Below are 16,293 nucleotides of genomic sequence, written 5' to 3' on the forward strand. Positions count from 1 at the left end.
TCTCCTCTGGACCATCCATCCATCCCACTCCCAATGACCATCTGGGCCGGACCTCAAGTTTCAGTTCAGCCATCCACTCCGTTTCTTCCCAGTCAGGATGAGCCAGGGGAGGAGAGAATCCAGCAGCGCCCAGGTCCTCCTAGTCGCTGCATTGGTTAGACATGATTTGTGCAACCCCCTCGGTAGCTTTAACATATCAGATATGCCTCCTTCAAAATTCAAGAAAGGAAATCCCCAACTCCATGGTTTTAGAGAAAAGATACTTTTACTGAATATGAAGTGAATGCAACGAAAGTAAAGCAAGTTCTGAGGCTAAAGGTGTGAAATTGTACATATCAAAGGTTTACCCAAATACCTCCCCAACAACCCCAAGCTATATGTCCAATCTCCAGTCCCCAATGGTGTCGTGTGGGGTGCATCTTCAGATGGCCTCATCTATCTGGTATGCAGAGACGGTTGACCTTGACCAGGCCTAAACTAGACCATTCAGCATGCGCAGAAGATGGTGAGAACAAAACTCCCTCCGTCCTGAGATATCTCCCCCAGCATGATTCCCCTCCCAAATAATGAAACCTCCTCCCTCCCCATTACTATGGCAGCTAATAGCAAGCAAGGATATAGAGGCTGACACAGAATTTTTCCATCTTTAAATGTCAGGAAGGCTTAAAAGTATCAGTTGAATCATTTTATAGTCCCTTTAAAATACACTCGTTTTGTGATTCATCAGTATTAAGAAACATAACTGTAATATATCATAGCAGATGGCCACTGACCTGGGTTGTCTTGAAAAAACAAAGATGGTCAGATAACTGAATTTTAACTGAATGTTCCATGAACTCATCAGGAGTCAAGGTCAACTTGTGGCAGGCTTGACCTTTTCTTCCTTAAAAGAATGTAATAATTATTTTTAAAATCTTGTGATAACTAGTTTAACAAATGAAAGTTATGTTTACGAGTTTGTTTACAGTGAACTCTAGCCAAACTTTGGCTTGATTAACTCAAAAAACTTTAAATTTTATGTAGGGCTCTGCACAAATGAATTTTCTTTATAACATTCTGATTTTCTTACAGGTGTTAGAAATGCTACAGAGATTTAAGGACTCTAACATTAAACGAGAGCGAGAAGTATTTAACTGTATGCTGAGGAACTTATTTGAAGAATATCGTTTTTTCCCACAATATCCTGATAAAGAGCTCCACATAACAGCCTGCCTCTTTGGTGGGATAATTGAGAAGGGATTGGTAACCTATATGGCCCTGGGCCTGGCCCTGCGCTACGTGCTTGAAGCCTTACGAAAGCCTTTTACATCCAAAATGTACTATTTTGGAATTGCTGCACTAGATAGATTTAAAAATAGGTGGGTATCTCTTAATTCTTTGTTAATTTCTTTCAGAAACATTTGAGGGAATCTTTATATAGATCCCCTTTAGCAGTATATTTAGATTTACAAAATTGGTGATATATTGTTTATTTAAAATAAACTGCATATTGCACTTCTTAGATGAATTCTATAACAAATATATGCATCCAATAGACATTTAGATTAATAAAAAGATTTCACATTTTAGAACAAAGGTAATGTTTCTAACCCGGACATAGGTACAAGATTTAGTTTGAAGATCCTGGCTGAAGGATTTTCAATCTTTGCTAAAATGATGGCTAATGATAATTCTCTGTTCTACATACTGCTCCCTTTGAATGGTTGAATGATAGAGTATACCAGTATATACAGTTCACATGTGCACTTACCATATTTTTCGGACTATAAGATGCAACGTTTTTGCACTCTGCAGGCCTCCCAAACCATCTGCATGCCTCATTTTTTGCAAAAAAAGGGGGGGCATGCCAACCTTTGGGAGGGTTGTAGAGTGCTCCTGGAACCTGGGGGGGGGGGACAGATCGTTTTTTGCTCGTTTTTGCCCTCCCCAGTCCCAAGGAAGAAAGAATATTTCTTTCTTTCCAGAGCAAATGAATCTTTGCTAATAATCCATTACATTTATATACTTTCTTTGTGCCCTCTGATATTCCCATGGCTGTAGCTGCTTTTGCCTCCTGTTTCCTCCTCTCCCATGATTTGGTGGGACCAGCAGATGACACTGGCTGCAGCCTCACCTAGGAAAGCTTGATCATTGCAAAAGAATTTATAATTGTTTTTATTTTACATTATTTTAAAAGAGCTGTATAGCTGCCCATATTGAAACAACCACCCAGGATGGTGCACAAAACAATAAAAGCACAAACAGTTGGAATAAAAATCAATAAGAACTCATAAAAGTCTATAGAGACTCATGGCACTCTAGGTCAGCCTGTCAGCATTCCAAGTAATGTACCCATAAAAATGAGAACTCTTGAGGCAGGTAGATTCCTCAAAGTACAATTTAAACATTGTATTGGCACAACTGGTGAAAGCTGACTCTCAAGTTCCTGTGGCTTTCACCTAATTAAAAGTAAAAGTTTCCCCCTTCCCCCAAGTACTGGTCATGCTGTCCAATCCAGTTGCTGGCTGGTTGCTTGGTTACTTGCTTCTCCTCTGGCCAGCCACCTGTGAGAATGTCCTTGATTCCCACAGGAAAACTTGGTTTTGTCTATCAAACCGCATTTAACTATCCCCCCCCCCCCCACACACACACAGGTGGTGTGTGACAATCCTGAAGCCTCCAAGATGGCCTCCTACAGGTTCACTTCAGGGTTGACACATGTCAACATCATCTTCCTGGGCTTATTCTGCACTCAGCACTTGTGGGGAAAGCCAGCACTTCAAGGCCTCCTGAAAGCCAAGGGGATTGGGGTTCTGCACTGTTCTGGTGGGATCAGGGGCAGAGCAAATAACATTTTATGCTACCAGCAAATGGCCAAATGCATTGAGATGCTCGGTTTCTCTTCATAAATATTGTGCTTGGCATTTTTGGCAGCAGAAGTAAGGGCGGGGGGGTGGAAGCCATTGCAGGAGGGAAGTCTTCCTCCGGCGCTGACTGTCATCAAAAGAGGAGGCAATATGACCAAAAGAGGAAACATGGCGAAGATGGAGGACTAACAACAAGCTCCATTCTCCTATGCGCTGCTTGGAGAATCCAAGAATGGGTTTAACTTTGTCCATTTGCCTAGAGACTGAGTTAGAAAAAAGTCTTGACCATGCTTCTTCTGACTGGTAGTGTTCAGTTTTTTAACTCAGTCCAGCCTTGGAGAGACATAAATAACTTTTCTCTAGCCCCATCTAGACAAAGATTACTCATAGCTTGGATTCTATATTTTCTTTATTTTATTTTATTGTTCCTTTTGTTTTTCGGGTTTCGTTGAAATGGTGGTTGTTCTTTTCTGAAGTCCGGATTTTCTGATTCTTATTTGGCTGCAGGTGAGTCCACTGGTTTTCCCCGTCCGCCGGTTAGTACCGCCACTACCCATACGCGACTGGTCAGCAAATTTTTAATTACTGTTCCCCTAGCACCAAGGAACCTCAGCAGCCAGAGATACTGCCCGATCACTTGGGCTAGCCTCCCTTAACCGCGCATTTGACTTGCGGGGCTTGGAGAGTGGTACACCACTATCGCACCATTCTTTTTGCTTTTTGTACCCTTAAAAGCTGTGGCGTTTGTTTTTTCGGATCGCAGGGGAAGCTGGTACACCACTTTTGCTCCATTTTGTTGTAGACTTGGATTGCCGCACTTCCTGTGTAGGTGCCAGACGAGCAATCGGCTATTAGCACCATTTTATTATGCTAATTTGGAAAGCACAGCGGTTATTTTTGGTGCCAGCAGATCTGCTGCTTGCCGCTTCCCTGAAAAGCGTGATTGTACTGAGAGCCGGACCCCTGTTGCTCAGGGCCACTTTTAGTACCCATTGTTATCAATTTACTAAGGCACTACATTCTATGGTTGAGCAAGTAGCAACAGGCAACCTCCACACTGTTCAAGCCATTACGCACCATCAGCCAACTGTTAACTCTTAAAACCGCCTTCCTTGTGGCTATCACCTTGGTCAGGAGGATTTCGGAGCTGGTGGCTGTTTCGTTGCGCAATGATCTCTGCATCTTCCACGCTGACAGAGTTGTGTTATAGCTAGACCCTTCCTTCTTGTCCAAAGTCAACTCATGGTTTCACAGGGCCCAGGAGATTATTCTCCCGGACTTCTATCCGCAGCTCACACATCCACGAGAGAAAAGGTGGCACCACATCAATGTAAGGAGGGCCCTCTGTAGGTATGTCAAGCGAACAGCATCCTTTAGGAAGACAGAATCATTGTTTGTTTCCTTTCAGCCAGCATTTATGGGTCAGAAGATAATACTTAACACCGTGGCGCGCTGGTTGAAGGTGTGCATAGCCCAGGCCTATGAAATCCAGGCCAGGCCTTGGCGTATCACAGCTCACTCCACCAAGAGTGCAGCTACCACCACAGCCTGGGCAACACAAGCTTCTGTTGTAGAGATCTGCAGGGCAGTGACCTGGTCATCCCCATCGCCGTTTGTCAAGCATTATAAACTGGATTCATTCGGGCGGCTTATACTGCAGAGGGTCCTTTCCAACTCTGAGACCCTGGACCAATCTAGTTTCCATCCTTAAGAATCTATGCTTTGGCATATCCCATGCTTGGATTTTCCAAGCAGCCCACAGGAGAAAGACGGTTTCTGCGATGATCAGCTGTGCTTTTGAAACTTGCTTATCAGCCCCAACTAGGGCTCACAACCAGCGAACTAATGTGCTGAAGCTGACTAGGCTAAGGACGCTATCCAGATGAATACCTGGTAGGCAGAGGCAAAAAATTGATTGTATCCAGTCTCCCTCCAGCATTTGACTTGCTTCACTTCGTTTACCCTCCAAATCGCTCTTCAGAGCATGCTATTTTTTTTGTTCTCCATCTGAGCTTGGCACACTTAGAGGAAAGAAACACTCATTCTCCTGTGCTGCTTGGAGAATCCAAGGAATGGGTTAGTTTCAGTCTGCTTGCCCAGAAACTGAATTGAAGAAATCTTGACCACGGCTCCTCTACTCCGCAGCTCAGTTTTTCAATGAAGGCATGACCGGTCCGAGAGATGTAATCAAGTTTTCTCCAGCTCAGTTGGAAATATTTCAAAGAATTGGATTATTTTTGCAGCACAGTGGTTAGTTATTTAGCCTGGTTGTCTGATGTTGGTGGGCTGCTGATGTGAGACTGCTGGTTTTCCCTGGTCTGCCGGAAATGACCGCCACCAGGGTTTTCATTTCCAGGTCCGGATAGACGGATTTTGCAGCCACGGCGCTATTACTTGATCGCTTGAGCTACTCCGTTCACTGCTAATTGTTTCTCCCGGGTGCTGAGAGATCGGTACACTATTCTCAAGTCCTTCCTGGCTTTAAAGTGTGCGTCTTGTGTTTTTTGGTGTGTTCTGAAGCTTGGTGTGCCATCTTCAAGTCACCTGCTGTCTGCGTTGGTGGCGCCCACGCCGGGGAGCTGCCTTGCTGCAGCTGTGTTTTGCTTGCTGCAATTTGAATTTCCTGGCTTTCTCTTGGCACCAAACGAGCTGTTATGTGGCGCAGGCGCCATTTTGTCTCCCCAAACTGCACTTCAAGCAAGGCAACAACGAGAACGGCAGCGTGGTTGCGATCTCGCTTTGTTTTCGGTTATGGTTGGTTCTATTTGCCTTGAGAGTCGCTCTTTCTCCAGCTGATCTTCTCACAGTGTCTACCTCTGACTTGTCTAGCGGAGTTACCGCACTGAGTGGCCATTTTATAACTTGGCAGGTAGGATTGCAGGGTGTCGGTTACAGGTTTGCATTTATCCTACCACCCTGGGAGTTCACAACAATGGCAGATCGGATGACTGCCCATGTGGCTGGTGCAGAGGTTTCTCCCAGCGACCTTATTTGCCAGGGTAGGAAGGCCCTCTACAAGGGGCACGGCCAGCAAATCTAAGGCTAAGGCTAAGTCCAAGGCTGCTGTGGCCAATAAAGATGCCCAGCGCAGGCAACGAGCCTTAGAGAATGCCCATTTACCACGGTTCTTCAGCAGGTTTCTTATTCCCAGGTGGAAGGGCTCAACGCCCTTCGTGGTCCCTGGCCTCGGGCTGTTGTACACTTTTCCACCTCTCCCGCTAATCCGGAGGGTGATTCGCAAGATACTGGTGGAGAGTGCAAAAGTATTGCTCATTGCCCCCCACTGGCCACGTCGCTCTTGGTACACTGACCTGGTCAGTCTCTCCATTGCCAGACCCTGGAGAATCTCGGACAACAGGATATCCCTCAGCCATGGGGTCCTACTCCACCCGAAGCCACAGTAGCTTCAATTGGCTATCTGGCACTTGAAGGGGATATCCTGACATGGGACAACTTTTCTAGATGGGTCATCAAGACCATCCAGGCGGCCCTCCACCATGCGTATTTACACCACAACATGATCTGCCTTCTGCAGATGGTGCCGTCCCCATAGCATCATTCCAAGGACTGCTTCCGGGTTGCTTGGAGGGTCGTTTTAAGTGTTCCGAAGGCTTCAGGGATCATCCAGAGGCTTCCCTGATGCCTTCGGAGCCCTTAAAACGACCAAGCGCTCCAAAGGCTTCAGGGAAGCCTCCGGACGGTCCCTGAAGCCTTCGGAACGCTTAAAAAGACCCTCCGAGCAACCCGGAAGTCACTTCTGGTTTGCTCGGAGGGTGGTTTTACGCACTCCGAAGGCGTCAGGGAAGGCTCCGGACGGTCCCTGAAGCCTCCGGAGGGCCTCCGGGGGGGACGGGGGAGGCTCTTTTCGCCCTCCCCAGGCTCCTATAAAACCTCTGGAGCCTGGGGAGGGCGAAAAAAGCATGTAAAAATTGGGGGCGTCACGCGTTCTGCACGCATGCGCACCGGGGGGGGGTCACGCATTACATTATGGGTACAGCACGCCCGCACACGACCCCCCTGCGCTCCCCCCACTTGTGGCACGCGAGCCAAAAAAGGTTCGTCATCGCTGTCCTAGGGTATGGCCTTTTTGAGGGTAGCTGCGAATCTTAGGCCACCTGTGGTGCATTGTTATCTGTCTTGGGACCTGTCTATCATTCTTCAGGCACTTACATTGGCTCCATTTAAGCCCATATGCACCATCAATCTTTGCTTTCTGACTTTTAAAGTGGTTTTCGTGGCCATTTCTTCGGCCAGGAGGATCTCGGAACTGGCAGCCCTTTTGGTTCGCGATGACCTCTGCATTTTCCACCCTGACAGAGTGGTCCACTTGATACTTCCTTCTTGACAAAGGTCAATTCGTGGTTTCATAGAGCCAAAGAAATTGTACTTCCTGACTTCTGTCCTCATTCAGCACATCCACGCGAGCAGAAATGGCATCACCTCGATGTTCGGAGGGCCCTTTGGCAGTATGTCAAGCGCACAGCATCCTTCAGAAGGACTGAATCCTTATTCGGCACTTTCTAGCCAGGATCTATGGGTCAGAAGGTGTCTTCTTCCACCATAGGTCAGTAGTTAAAGGCCTGTATATCCAAAGCATACGAGATCCAAGCCAGACCTTTGCCTCGCCGCATCGCGGCTCACTCCACTAGGAGTGTAGCTACGACTGCAGCTTGGCTGAGCTTCGACCGAGGCTTCTTTCGGAAAGCAGGTATTACAGGCGGTTCACTCGGACTCTGGGACCCTGGGCCAGTTTACATCCCGCCCTTAGGACATTATGCTTGGGCATATCCCATCCTTGGATTCTTCAAGTAGTGCACAGGAGAAAGATCCCAACTGAAGACCAGCTTGTTCCAGGTTCTCTACTAGAAGAGGGCGGTGCCGATGTTCCAGAATTCAACTTATGTGATTTTATCTCTCGGACCTGCCATGTCTTCATTGAAAAACTGAGCTGCCAAGTGGAGGGGGCGTGGTCAAGAATTCTTCAATTCAGTCTCCGGGCAAGCAGACCAAAATTAACCCATTCCTTGGATCTCCCGCAACACACATAGAATAATCATCTCTCAGCATCTTGTAAACAAACGGAGCCTTTTAGGCTTTGATACTCCTTCGTGCAACTGGATTCTTGATTTTCTTTTTGATAGATCCCAGTATGTGCAAGTTGGGACTAATATTTCTAACACCATTTTCTTGAACACAGGTTCTCCTAGGGCTGTGTTCTAAGTCCGTTATTGTTCTCCTTGTTGACCCATGACTGTTGTGCTAGGTTTAGAGCCAACCACATTGTGAAGTTTGTGGATGATACGACAGTAGTGAGCCTTATTCAAGATGACAAACAGGGGGCTTCCTGCAAGGAGGTAGAAGGTTTAGTGAACTAGTGTAGCAAAAACATCCTCATAGAAAAAACTAAAGAGATCATTATCAATTTCAGAAAAGGCAGGCCAGCCACACACCTCTATGTATTAATGGTTCAGCTGTGGAGGTGGTTAGCAGCATCAAGAATAGACTAGCTTGACAGAGAGATATTGGTGAAGCAGGCACAGCAGCGCCTGCATTTTCTGCCTTGCATAAGACAACATCTTCCTCTGCCCTTACCACTTTCTATATAAGGACGATCCAGAGCATCCTGTCATATTGCATTATTGTCTGGTTTGTAAGCATTATTGAAGGCAGGGTGGAGAGTAGTGAGGATGGCAGAAAAGATAATTCTATCCAGGCCATAGCATATAAACATTGCTTGAGCAGAGTCTGCAGGATTTTCTGGGACACTACACCTCTTCACGACCTGTTTTCCTTGTTACCGTCTGAGAGGAAGCAGAACATCTAGATTCAGTTACAGTTTTGTTCCATTAACCTTAGCATTAATCTTGTGAGTTTTGTATTCAAAATGGATGTGTGTGTGTGTATGCATGTGTGGTGCAGGTATATATTTATGTATGTCTTATAGCATGTGTATATGTGGATTATGTATGTGAGTAGATATACACTTTCCCTTGAGAGAAGTCAACAGAATTTCATTTTTAATGTGGGCCAGTGTGCTCATAGTAAAAGAATGCCAAAGTTATCTATTTATAAGGTCGGTATGGCTTGGACACTCCACAGCAAAACTGGGGTTATTTTACTGTTGGTTATATTGAAATGAAAAGAAACATTCTGTCCATAAGAGTTCTTGGGGAAATGATCTCTGCAGAGTTGGTCTTTGCTGAAGATTCCAGTCACATATGAAAATCTGTTACTGTGGCTATATTTTCCTTGCTATAAAAATGGACCTTTGCCTGATAATTTGGCTTGTTTGCAATAGGTTATTTCTTAGCAACATGTAGTCACAACTATTAGCCCAGTCATTTAAAAGTAATTGTTGGCAAAGGTGTCTGCAGGATCTGATGCTTTCATCAAAATGATAAAGCAGTGTTTAACTATTGCACGTTCATGTGACTTTATGTATAGGACATCAGGGTGCATATACCGAAGGTGGAGACCTTGTGTCGCAATGCTACAATACTGCTTTTGTCACTTTTCCTCCTTGACCTTCCTTCTCGGGTTATTTTTAATTGCTGATCAGAAGCAAAACATTCACGAGGCGTGGCTGTTTTTGCAAAGATTAACTGTTTCTATATTGTGCTAATAGTTGTGGATCAGACTGTTTATTTCCTACTACTAATAGCTAATTTTATTGACAGATTGAAGGACTACCCTCAGTATTGTCAGCACCTGGCTTCTATTAGTCACTTTATACAGTTCCCTCATCACCTGCAGGAGGTGTGTATTAACAAATTTATGGAAAGTAAATCAGTCGGGAGTAAAGCAATATGAAACAAATTACGCTTGTGTTCAGTAACACTTACAAAGGGGCATGTAAGGATTTGTAAAAATTCTTTGCAACAAGCTCCTTCATGGAAAATTACCTTAGCTTTAACTCTCAGTGTATTATAGTTACAGAACAGCTAACTTGAACTCCTTCTAATTTTTGTCAGATGTTTTATAAAGAGTTATGAAAGGGGTGGAACAAATGCCTGTTGCCCAGAAGAAGAACAGGGGAGTTAAGTTTTTGATGGTCTTGTAATACTACAAGCCCAGAAGGTTTAGGACCTCTGCATTAATCTTATGTCAGTTGGAAGGGTTTCTGTATGAAGTAGCCTTATTGTACTTTTACCTGGGATTAAAAACATATGGTCAACTATAAAGATTATGCTATTACTTCAGAATTCCTGTACTCATCATTTGTCCAAAATGGAAGTTGGCTTCTTCAGACATTACAGAAACCTTTGGGGTTTTTTTCCAAGGCTGCTTGATTTAGAATGCTTTTCCCCTGGATTCTTTGTTTGTTTTCTTGAAATTTGCAAGAACTTCCCTCTAGTATTTGCAAACTTCAGTATTCCTGCTGGTAGTTTGAGACAAATTTATGTATTTGCTGACACTTTATTTAAACCAAATTTGTATATCAGTGATTGCATGAACTCTGTAGATGTCATGTGTGAAATAAAATAACTATTTTATTTAGTCACGTATCAAGATTAGAAATTTCTACAAGGGCTTCTAGGATTAAGGTTTGTTGTATATGAATTTTAACAACAACGTTTCCTTGTCTGTCGAAGTACATTGAATATGGACAGCAATCAAGAGATCCTCCGGTGAAGATGCAGGGGTCCATCACCACCCCTGGAAGTATTGCCCTGGCCCAGGCCCAGGCCCAGGCCCAGGCCCCAGCAAAGACGCCTCTCGCCGGCCAGGTTAGCACTGTAGTCACCACCGCCACCGCCACCAGCACTGTGGCAAAGACAGCCATTGCGCCTGTGGGTCGAGTCAGCTTCAAGAAAGATGTGCCAGTAAGTCTTTGCTTCCATGCATCTAGCAGGAAGCACATGAAGGAGATTTGGGATGAATGAATGCAATTGTTTAATTTGTCATTTGAAACCAAAAACTTTGGTCCTTAAATAAGGACATAGTCAAACAGCCAAGTTGCTTTGTTGCATTTAATGCCTTTCAGGTAGTCCTCCACTTACCACCATGACAGCATTCCCATGTCACACAATCCAAATGTGGGTGCTTGGCAACTGGTATATATTTACAAGGTTGCAGTGTTCCAGGATCATGTGACTTCCTTTTGCAACTTTCTCAGCTGGCTTCTGACTGACAAAGGCAGTGGGGGAAGCTGAATTCGTGTAATGATCTTAGTGATTCACTTAACAACTGCAGTGATTTGCTTAACAATCAAGGCAAAATAAGTCATAAAATCAGATGTGATTCACTTAATAGCTACCTTGCAGCAGAAAGTGGTCTCAATTGTGGTTGTAAGTTAAGGACTCCCTGTATATAATTAACTGAATTGTATTACTTATACCAATTATTGCCTACATTCTGCTCTCTGCCTGCCTTTTTGCTTTATAGCTGTTCAAATATCTTATCAGTTGTCTTGCTTTAAAACAAGGGTGGAAATTCTTCAGGTTAAAGTGTCCCTCTGTCATCGTCTCCCCCTTCTCCCTTCCCAGGGAATCTGGCCATGAGAGGAACTGATTCCCATGATCAGCTCATTCCAAGTCTTTGTGCACAACCAGAGATAACAGCAGTTAAGCCAAGGAAGATCTGACTGGACTTGTTGATGCATGCTTTCATTTTGGATGTGGAAAGGCTTCTCTTAAACAGCTACATTGCATGAATCTAGCAAACTTCATTTATTGTTGGTTCTCCAAGGGAGGATTTTAGTTTCTGTTCGCCACGGTAGAGTGTGGCATCAAGGCCTCTGAATCGTATCATTTTGGGGATTTCCTGTTATCTAAGAATGCCTGTGAATGCATTCCTAATTAAATTAACTCATATTCATTAACTCATGTGGTTTGTCTTTTGCAGCCTTCTATTAATACAACCAACATTGATACTCTGCTAGTGGCCACTGATCAAACAGAGAGGATTGTAGAACCTCCTGAAAATGTTCAAGAAAAGATTGCTTTTATCTTTAATAATTTGTCTCAATCCAACATGACTCAGAAGGTAAATATTGTACAAATTTAACTCTGATTTGGATGGGAGTATAGAGAGACTTCCTGTGTTATAGTCACATACAAAAAAAGGAGTGACTAACTGAGCTGATACTGTTTGCATACGTGAAGGCTTTCTTTTCCCACCACTCTTCTGTTTCTTCCCGGGAATGTTTAAATATGGTTATATTGATGTAGCAGTCTTTGAAATGTAAATCTGGAACTTCTTCAACGTTGCACTTGCTATTTTCCCACATATCCATATATTTTAAGACATTAAAGGTTATCTTAGGCCAGCTTCCTGTAAAACCATTTTATTTGCAATTGATGAGTTTTTAAAGTTTTTGTTCTGTAATCCTTCATTCTGTCGGTGTCCATAAGCGAATATGTGTTTAGTAACACAATTGTTCTAAGGGACTTTTTGGGAAGACCGAGGTGCCACAAATGTTAATGTTTTTCAAAAGAAAACTTGCAGCATTTAAATACCTTGGTATAATTTGTATTTGAGCAATTTGTTCAAAACAGAATACACATTTTGGCAACTTAAAATTTTCAAAAGTTATTGTTTTATTTCAGATCTTTATAATTCCTCGTCTATATGAGTTACGGAATCATTTCCAGTCCTATTACTTCATTAATCCCTTTCTGTTTCTTGTTTGTTTATGGAGCCAGGTTGAGGAACTGAAGGAAACGGTGAAAGAAGAATTCATGCCTTGGGTTTCACAATATCTCGTGATGAAGAGAGTTAGCATTGAGCCAAACTTCCATAGTCTTTATTCAAATTTCCTTGACACTCTTAAAAATCCAGAATTTAATAAAATGGTTTTGAATGAAACATACAGAAATATTAAGGTTGGTGCCATACACAGTCATATTTTCATCCTTGCGCTTTGAAAGAGTAGATCAATTGTGTAACAGATACGGAATGCATTAATTTAAAGTGAGCAAACACTCCTCATGATTTAGGCAATGTAACATACATAACTCCTCCCTCCTCAATTATTTTTCTGTTTATAGTAGGGCCGTGATGGCGAACCTATGGCACGCGTGCCACAAGTGGCACGCGGAGCCATTTGTCAGGGCACGCGAGTTCACCTTTTTAAAAGCTATTTTTCGCCTTCCCCAGGCTCCAGAGGCTTTATAGGAGCCTGGGGAGGGCGAAAAGAGCCTCCCCCGCCTCCCCCCGGACGCTTCAGGGACCATCCCTAAAGCCTTCGGAGCGCTTAAAACCACCCTCCGAGCAAACCGGAAGTCACTTCCGGTTTGCTCGGAGGGTGGTTTTAAGCACTCCGAAGGCTTCAGGGAAGCCTCTGGACAGTCCCTGAAGCCTCCGGAGGGCCGTCCGGGGAGGTCGGGGGAAGCTCTTTTCGCCCTCCCCAGGCTCCTATAAAGTCCCTGGAGCATGGGGAGGGCAAAAAAAACATGTAAAAATGGGGGGGGGGGTCGCGCGTTTTGCACCCATGCGCACTGGGGGGGCTCGTGCGTTGCATTATGGGTGCGGCATGACCGCACTCGACCCCCCTGCGCTCCCCCCACTTGTGGCACGCGAGCCAAAAAAGGTTCGCCATCACTGTACTAGGGTGTTAGGATATCATCTCCATCCAATGCAAATTAGAGGCCTACACAAAAAAAACAGATCTCAGATGTTCAAGATGGCTTTAGAAGATGGCAAGAAATACAAGGCATTATTTATAATGTACATTGGAAAATGGAGAAAACCAAAGAAGACAGTTTATGCTCCATTAATTAACAAAGGCCTTCCATTGTGTCAATCACATGAAGTGCAGAATGTTCTTGTAAAGTGGGAATCCCAGATATTGTCCTCATGAGTAATGTATTCACAGATCAAGAAGCCACAGAATGGCAGAACATAGTAGAGTGGCCCCCGTGTGACAAAGAAGTGAGCTGAGGCTGTATTCTTTATTCAGACAGTATGCTAAATAGCTTGAGCATTCCCAGAAGAGTTTTGCTATCATGTCATATTTGTACTCCTTGTTGACCAAAGCTCTCTCTTCTCTTGGAAAAAACATAGGTGTTGCTTACATCGGATAAAGCTGCTGCCAACTTCTCAGACCGTTCGTTGCTGAAGAACCTGGGTCACTGGCTGGGGATGATAACACTGGCAAAGAATAAGCCCATCTTGCATACAGTGAGGATCCTTGCATATTTTCTTGTTCCCTGGCTTCTGCATTGACCTACAAATACAGCACAGATAGAGAATAAATAAAATATGCAAAATAAACCAATTTAGCTTCTGACATTGACTTCATCATTTGTTTATTTTAGGACTTGGATGTCAAATCTTTGCTGCTAGAAGCTTATGTAAAAGGACAGCAGGAATTGCTGTATGTTGTGCCATTTGTTGCTAAAGTATTGGAATCCAGTGTAAGAAGTGTGGTAAGTCTAAAGCATAGAGTACTTAGAATGCAAATTACATATACAAGTAAGAACCTTCCACAAGGTTTAATAGTTTCTAAGTCTCTTGTGACATGTCCACAATGAGATCCTGAAGTTGGATTTGAAACATTGTCTTAAACGGGATAAGCTCCCGTTACTCACCTTAGCTTCTACCAAGCAAACAGTTTATTTGTGTCAGATACATCAGAATTAAAATAAGGCATACTACACAACATAACAATTAAAATACAAAATGCAAGATTAAAATATGTACAAGTTAAATTTTGCCCAGAAACTAGCAACGTTGTGTTCTATTGTGCTGTGTCATGACCCAGGGCTGGGCATGGTAGCAACACAACCGGAACTTTTATTGCTCCAACTTTCCCCCCAAAGTCCCACCATTCACTGCAAGTCCAGGAGCAAAGCTCTAAACCTAACCCTAACCCACCTCCAATAGTTCCTGGCTGAAATTAGTCCAGAGGAGCAGCACAGTTTTGAGAGCAGCCACAGTTCAGGGACTTTGGTTCCAAGGACTCCTTGTCACAGGAAGAGTTCACTGGAACTGCAGCACAACCCGGAGCAGAACTCTGTCACTGCGAACTTGCATATAGCAAGGCAAGGCACAATAAAGTATCCAGACGTAGGTAACAGCACGTGAGACTGGAAAAAGGCAACACTTGTTCCCGGGGTGTCTTTAAATCTCATTCCCCGGGAGACCCTTGTAAAGAGGGGCAGGGCACCCAAGTCATCAGGTCACCCTGCACTGATCCCGCCACTCCATTCTCAGGGTTTGAGGGGGGGGGATTGCTCATCTCTGGAGCTCCTCTGCTCTGTTGCCTGCCCTCTCCTCCCTCCTTGCTTGATCATCCTGCGCCCTCTGTCCTTCGTGGGCAACCCTTCCCAGGAGGTCCTCAAGTGTACCCTAGTCAGGACATAAAGGGCAGGTATACATATGTGTTGTTGTTTGCATGTCACCACAATTGCAAAGAGCAGAAGCAACCAGATAGCCCAATTTATTCAGAGGGTCTCTGAATCCTACCCATGCACAGTCTATTCAATGATTTCCATACTTCCCAGCTTTCGCCAGACCTAGGTGCCAGCTCCTCTGTTGGTTCCATCCAGTGTTGGTTCTTTGTAGCTTTCCATAGGTCCACTTCACTTTCAAATTCTTCAAAGTTTTCCATCAGCCCAAGAAGCTTTTCCTGGATTTTAATATCTGACAAGCAAAAACATGCAAATGCATGCAGCAGGAAAGTTATTGCATTCCGTATTTCATGCTGACCACTTGATGACAGAAGTATCTCACACAATGCAGGCTCCCTCAGCTGAGAAGTGGAGATGAACACAGCATGACTGGATAGGGTTAACCTTTAAACCTTCTTAAACCCACTATAATGTTGAAGGCATCACTTAATCTATTTTCATAGAAAATGTCCACAAAGCTTTTATCCAGCCCTTACATAGGTTTGTCCTCATCAGTCGAAAAAAGCTGTCCCAGATCCATATGCATTCAAATGAAAGGATAGCAATTTTTATAGGAGTAAATAAATATATTGGGCATCTTCTGCTTAGAAAATAGGCCAGGGGTGGAAAATCTCTGATTCTGCTAAGCTACAACCCCCATCACTCCATTCCTTTGGCATTTAAGATTGCAGTCCTATGGCAAACTACTACTCGTCTTTGGATAGAATTGCGCTGCTTCCGTTTTAATATGTAGTAGTGTAAATTCTATTTTATGTTCCCCAAAGCCATTTTTAACACCAGGGTGCTGATTTTCTCTTCCTTCTCACCTTATAGGTTTTCAGGCCCCCAAATCCATGGACCATGGCAATCATGAATGTTCTTGCAGAGCTTCATCAGGAGCATGACTTAAAGGTAAATTGTGTTTAAGTTACTCAGCTGTCTCTTGTTTAGAACATGAATTTGCTTCAAGGTTTGAGCTCAACTGCTGAATGTTATTAAATTTGATCAAAATATTAGACCAAAGGTATTTTCCTGAGGTAATTGCTAATAGTTGTAATTCAGTTACTTTTATTTTATGTTCCTAGCACAATTTAATTTTCTATGTAATCTTACCT

The 16,293-nt window shown here is 43.8% G+C and overlaps 1 protein-coding gene across 4 annotated transcripts in view; it reads left to right on the top strand.

Annotated features, from left to right (window-relative positions):
- CNOT1 (CCR4-NOT transcription complex subunit 1) overlaps positions 1–16,293 on the top strand; it is a 185,816-nt gene that overhangs the window by 102,808 nt on the left and 66,715 nt on the right. For 3 of the 4 annotated variants that reach the window (XM_081963628.1, XM_081963627.1, XM_081963629.1), the window contains exons 21-28: positions 1,072–1,358; positions 9,524–9,602; positions 10,439–10,669; positions 11,691–11,831; positions 12,491–12,670; positions 13,851–13,967; positions 14,105–14,215; positions 16,013–16,090. In XM_081963628.1, the coding sequence (XP_081819754.1) occupies positions 1,072–1,358; positions 9,524–9,602; positions 10,439–10,669; positions 11,691–11,831; positions 12,491–12,670; positions 13,851–13,967; positions 14,105–14,215; positions 16,013–16,090 (1,224 nt within the window). The remainder of the gene's footprint in view (positions 1–1,071; positions 1,359–9,523; positions 9,603–10,438; positions 10,670–11,690; positions 11,832–12,490; positions 12,671–13,850; positions 13,968–14,104; positions 14,216–16,012; positions 16,091–16,293) is intronic. The other variant, XM_081963630.1, reaches the window with a different exon arrangement.

Source organism: Natrix helvetica (genome assembly GCF_964273705.1).
Source record: "Natrix helvetica genome assembly, chromosome: 10".
NCBI lineage: Eukaryota > Metazoa > Chordata > Lepidosauria > Squamata > Natricidae > Natrix > Natrix helvetica.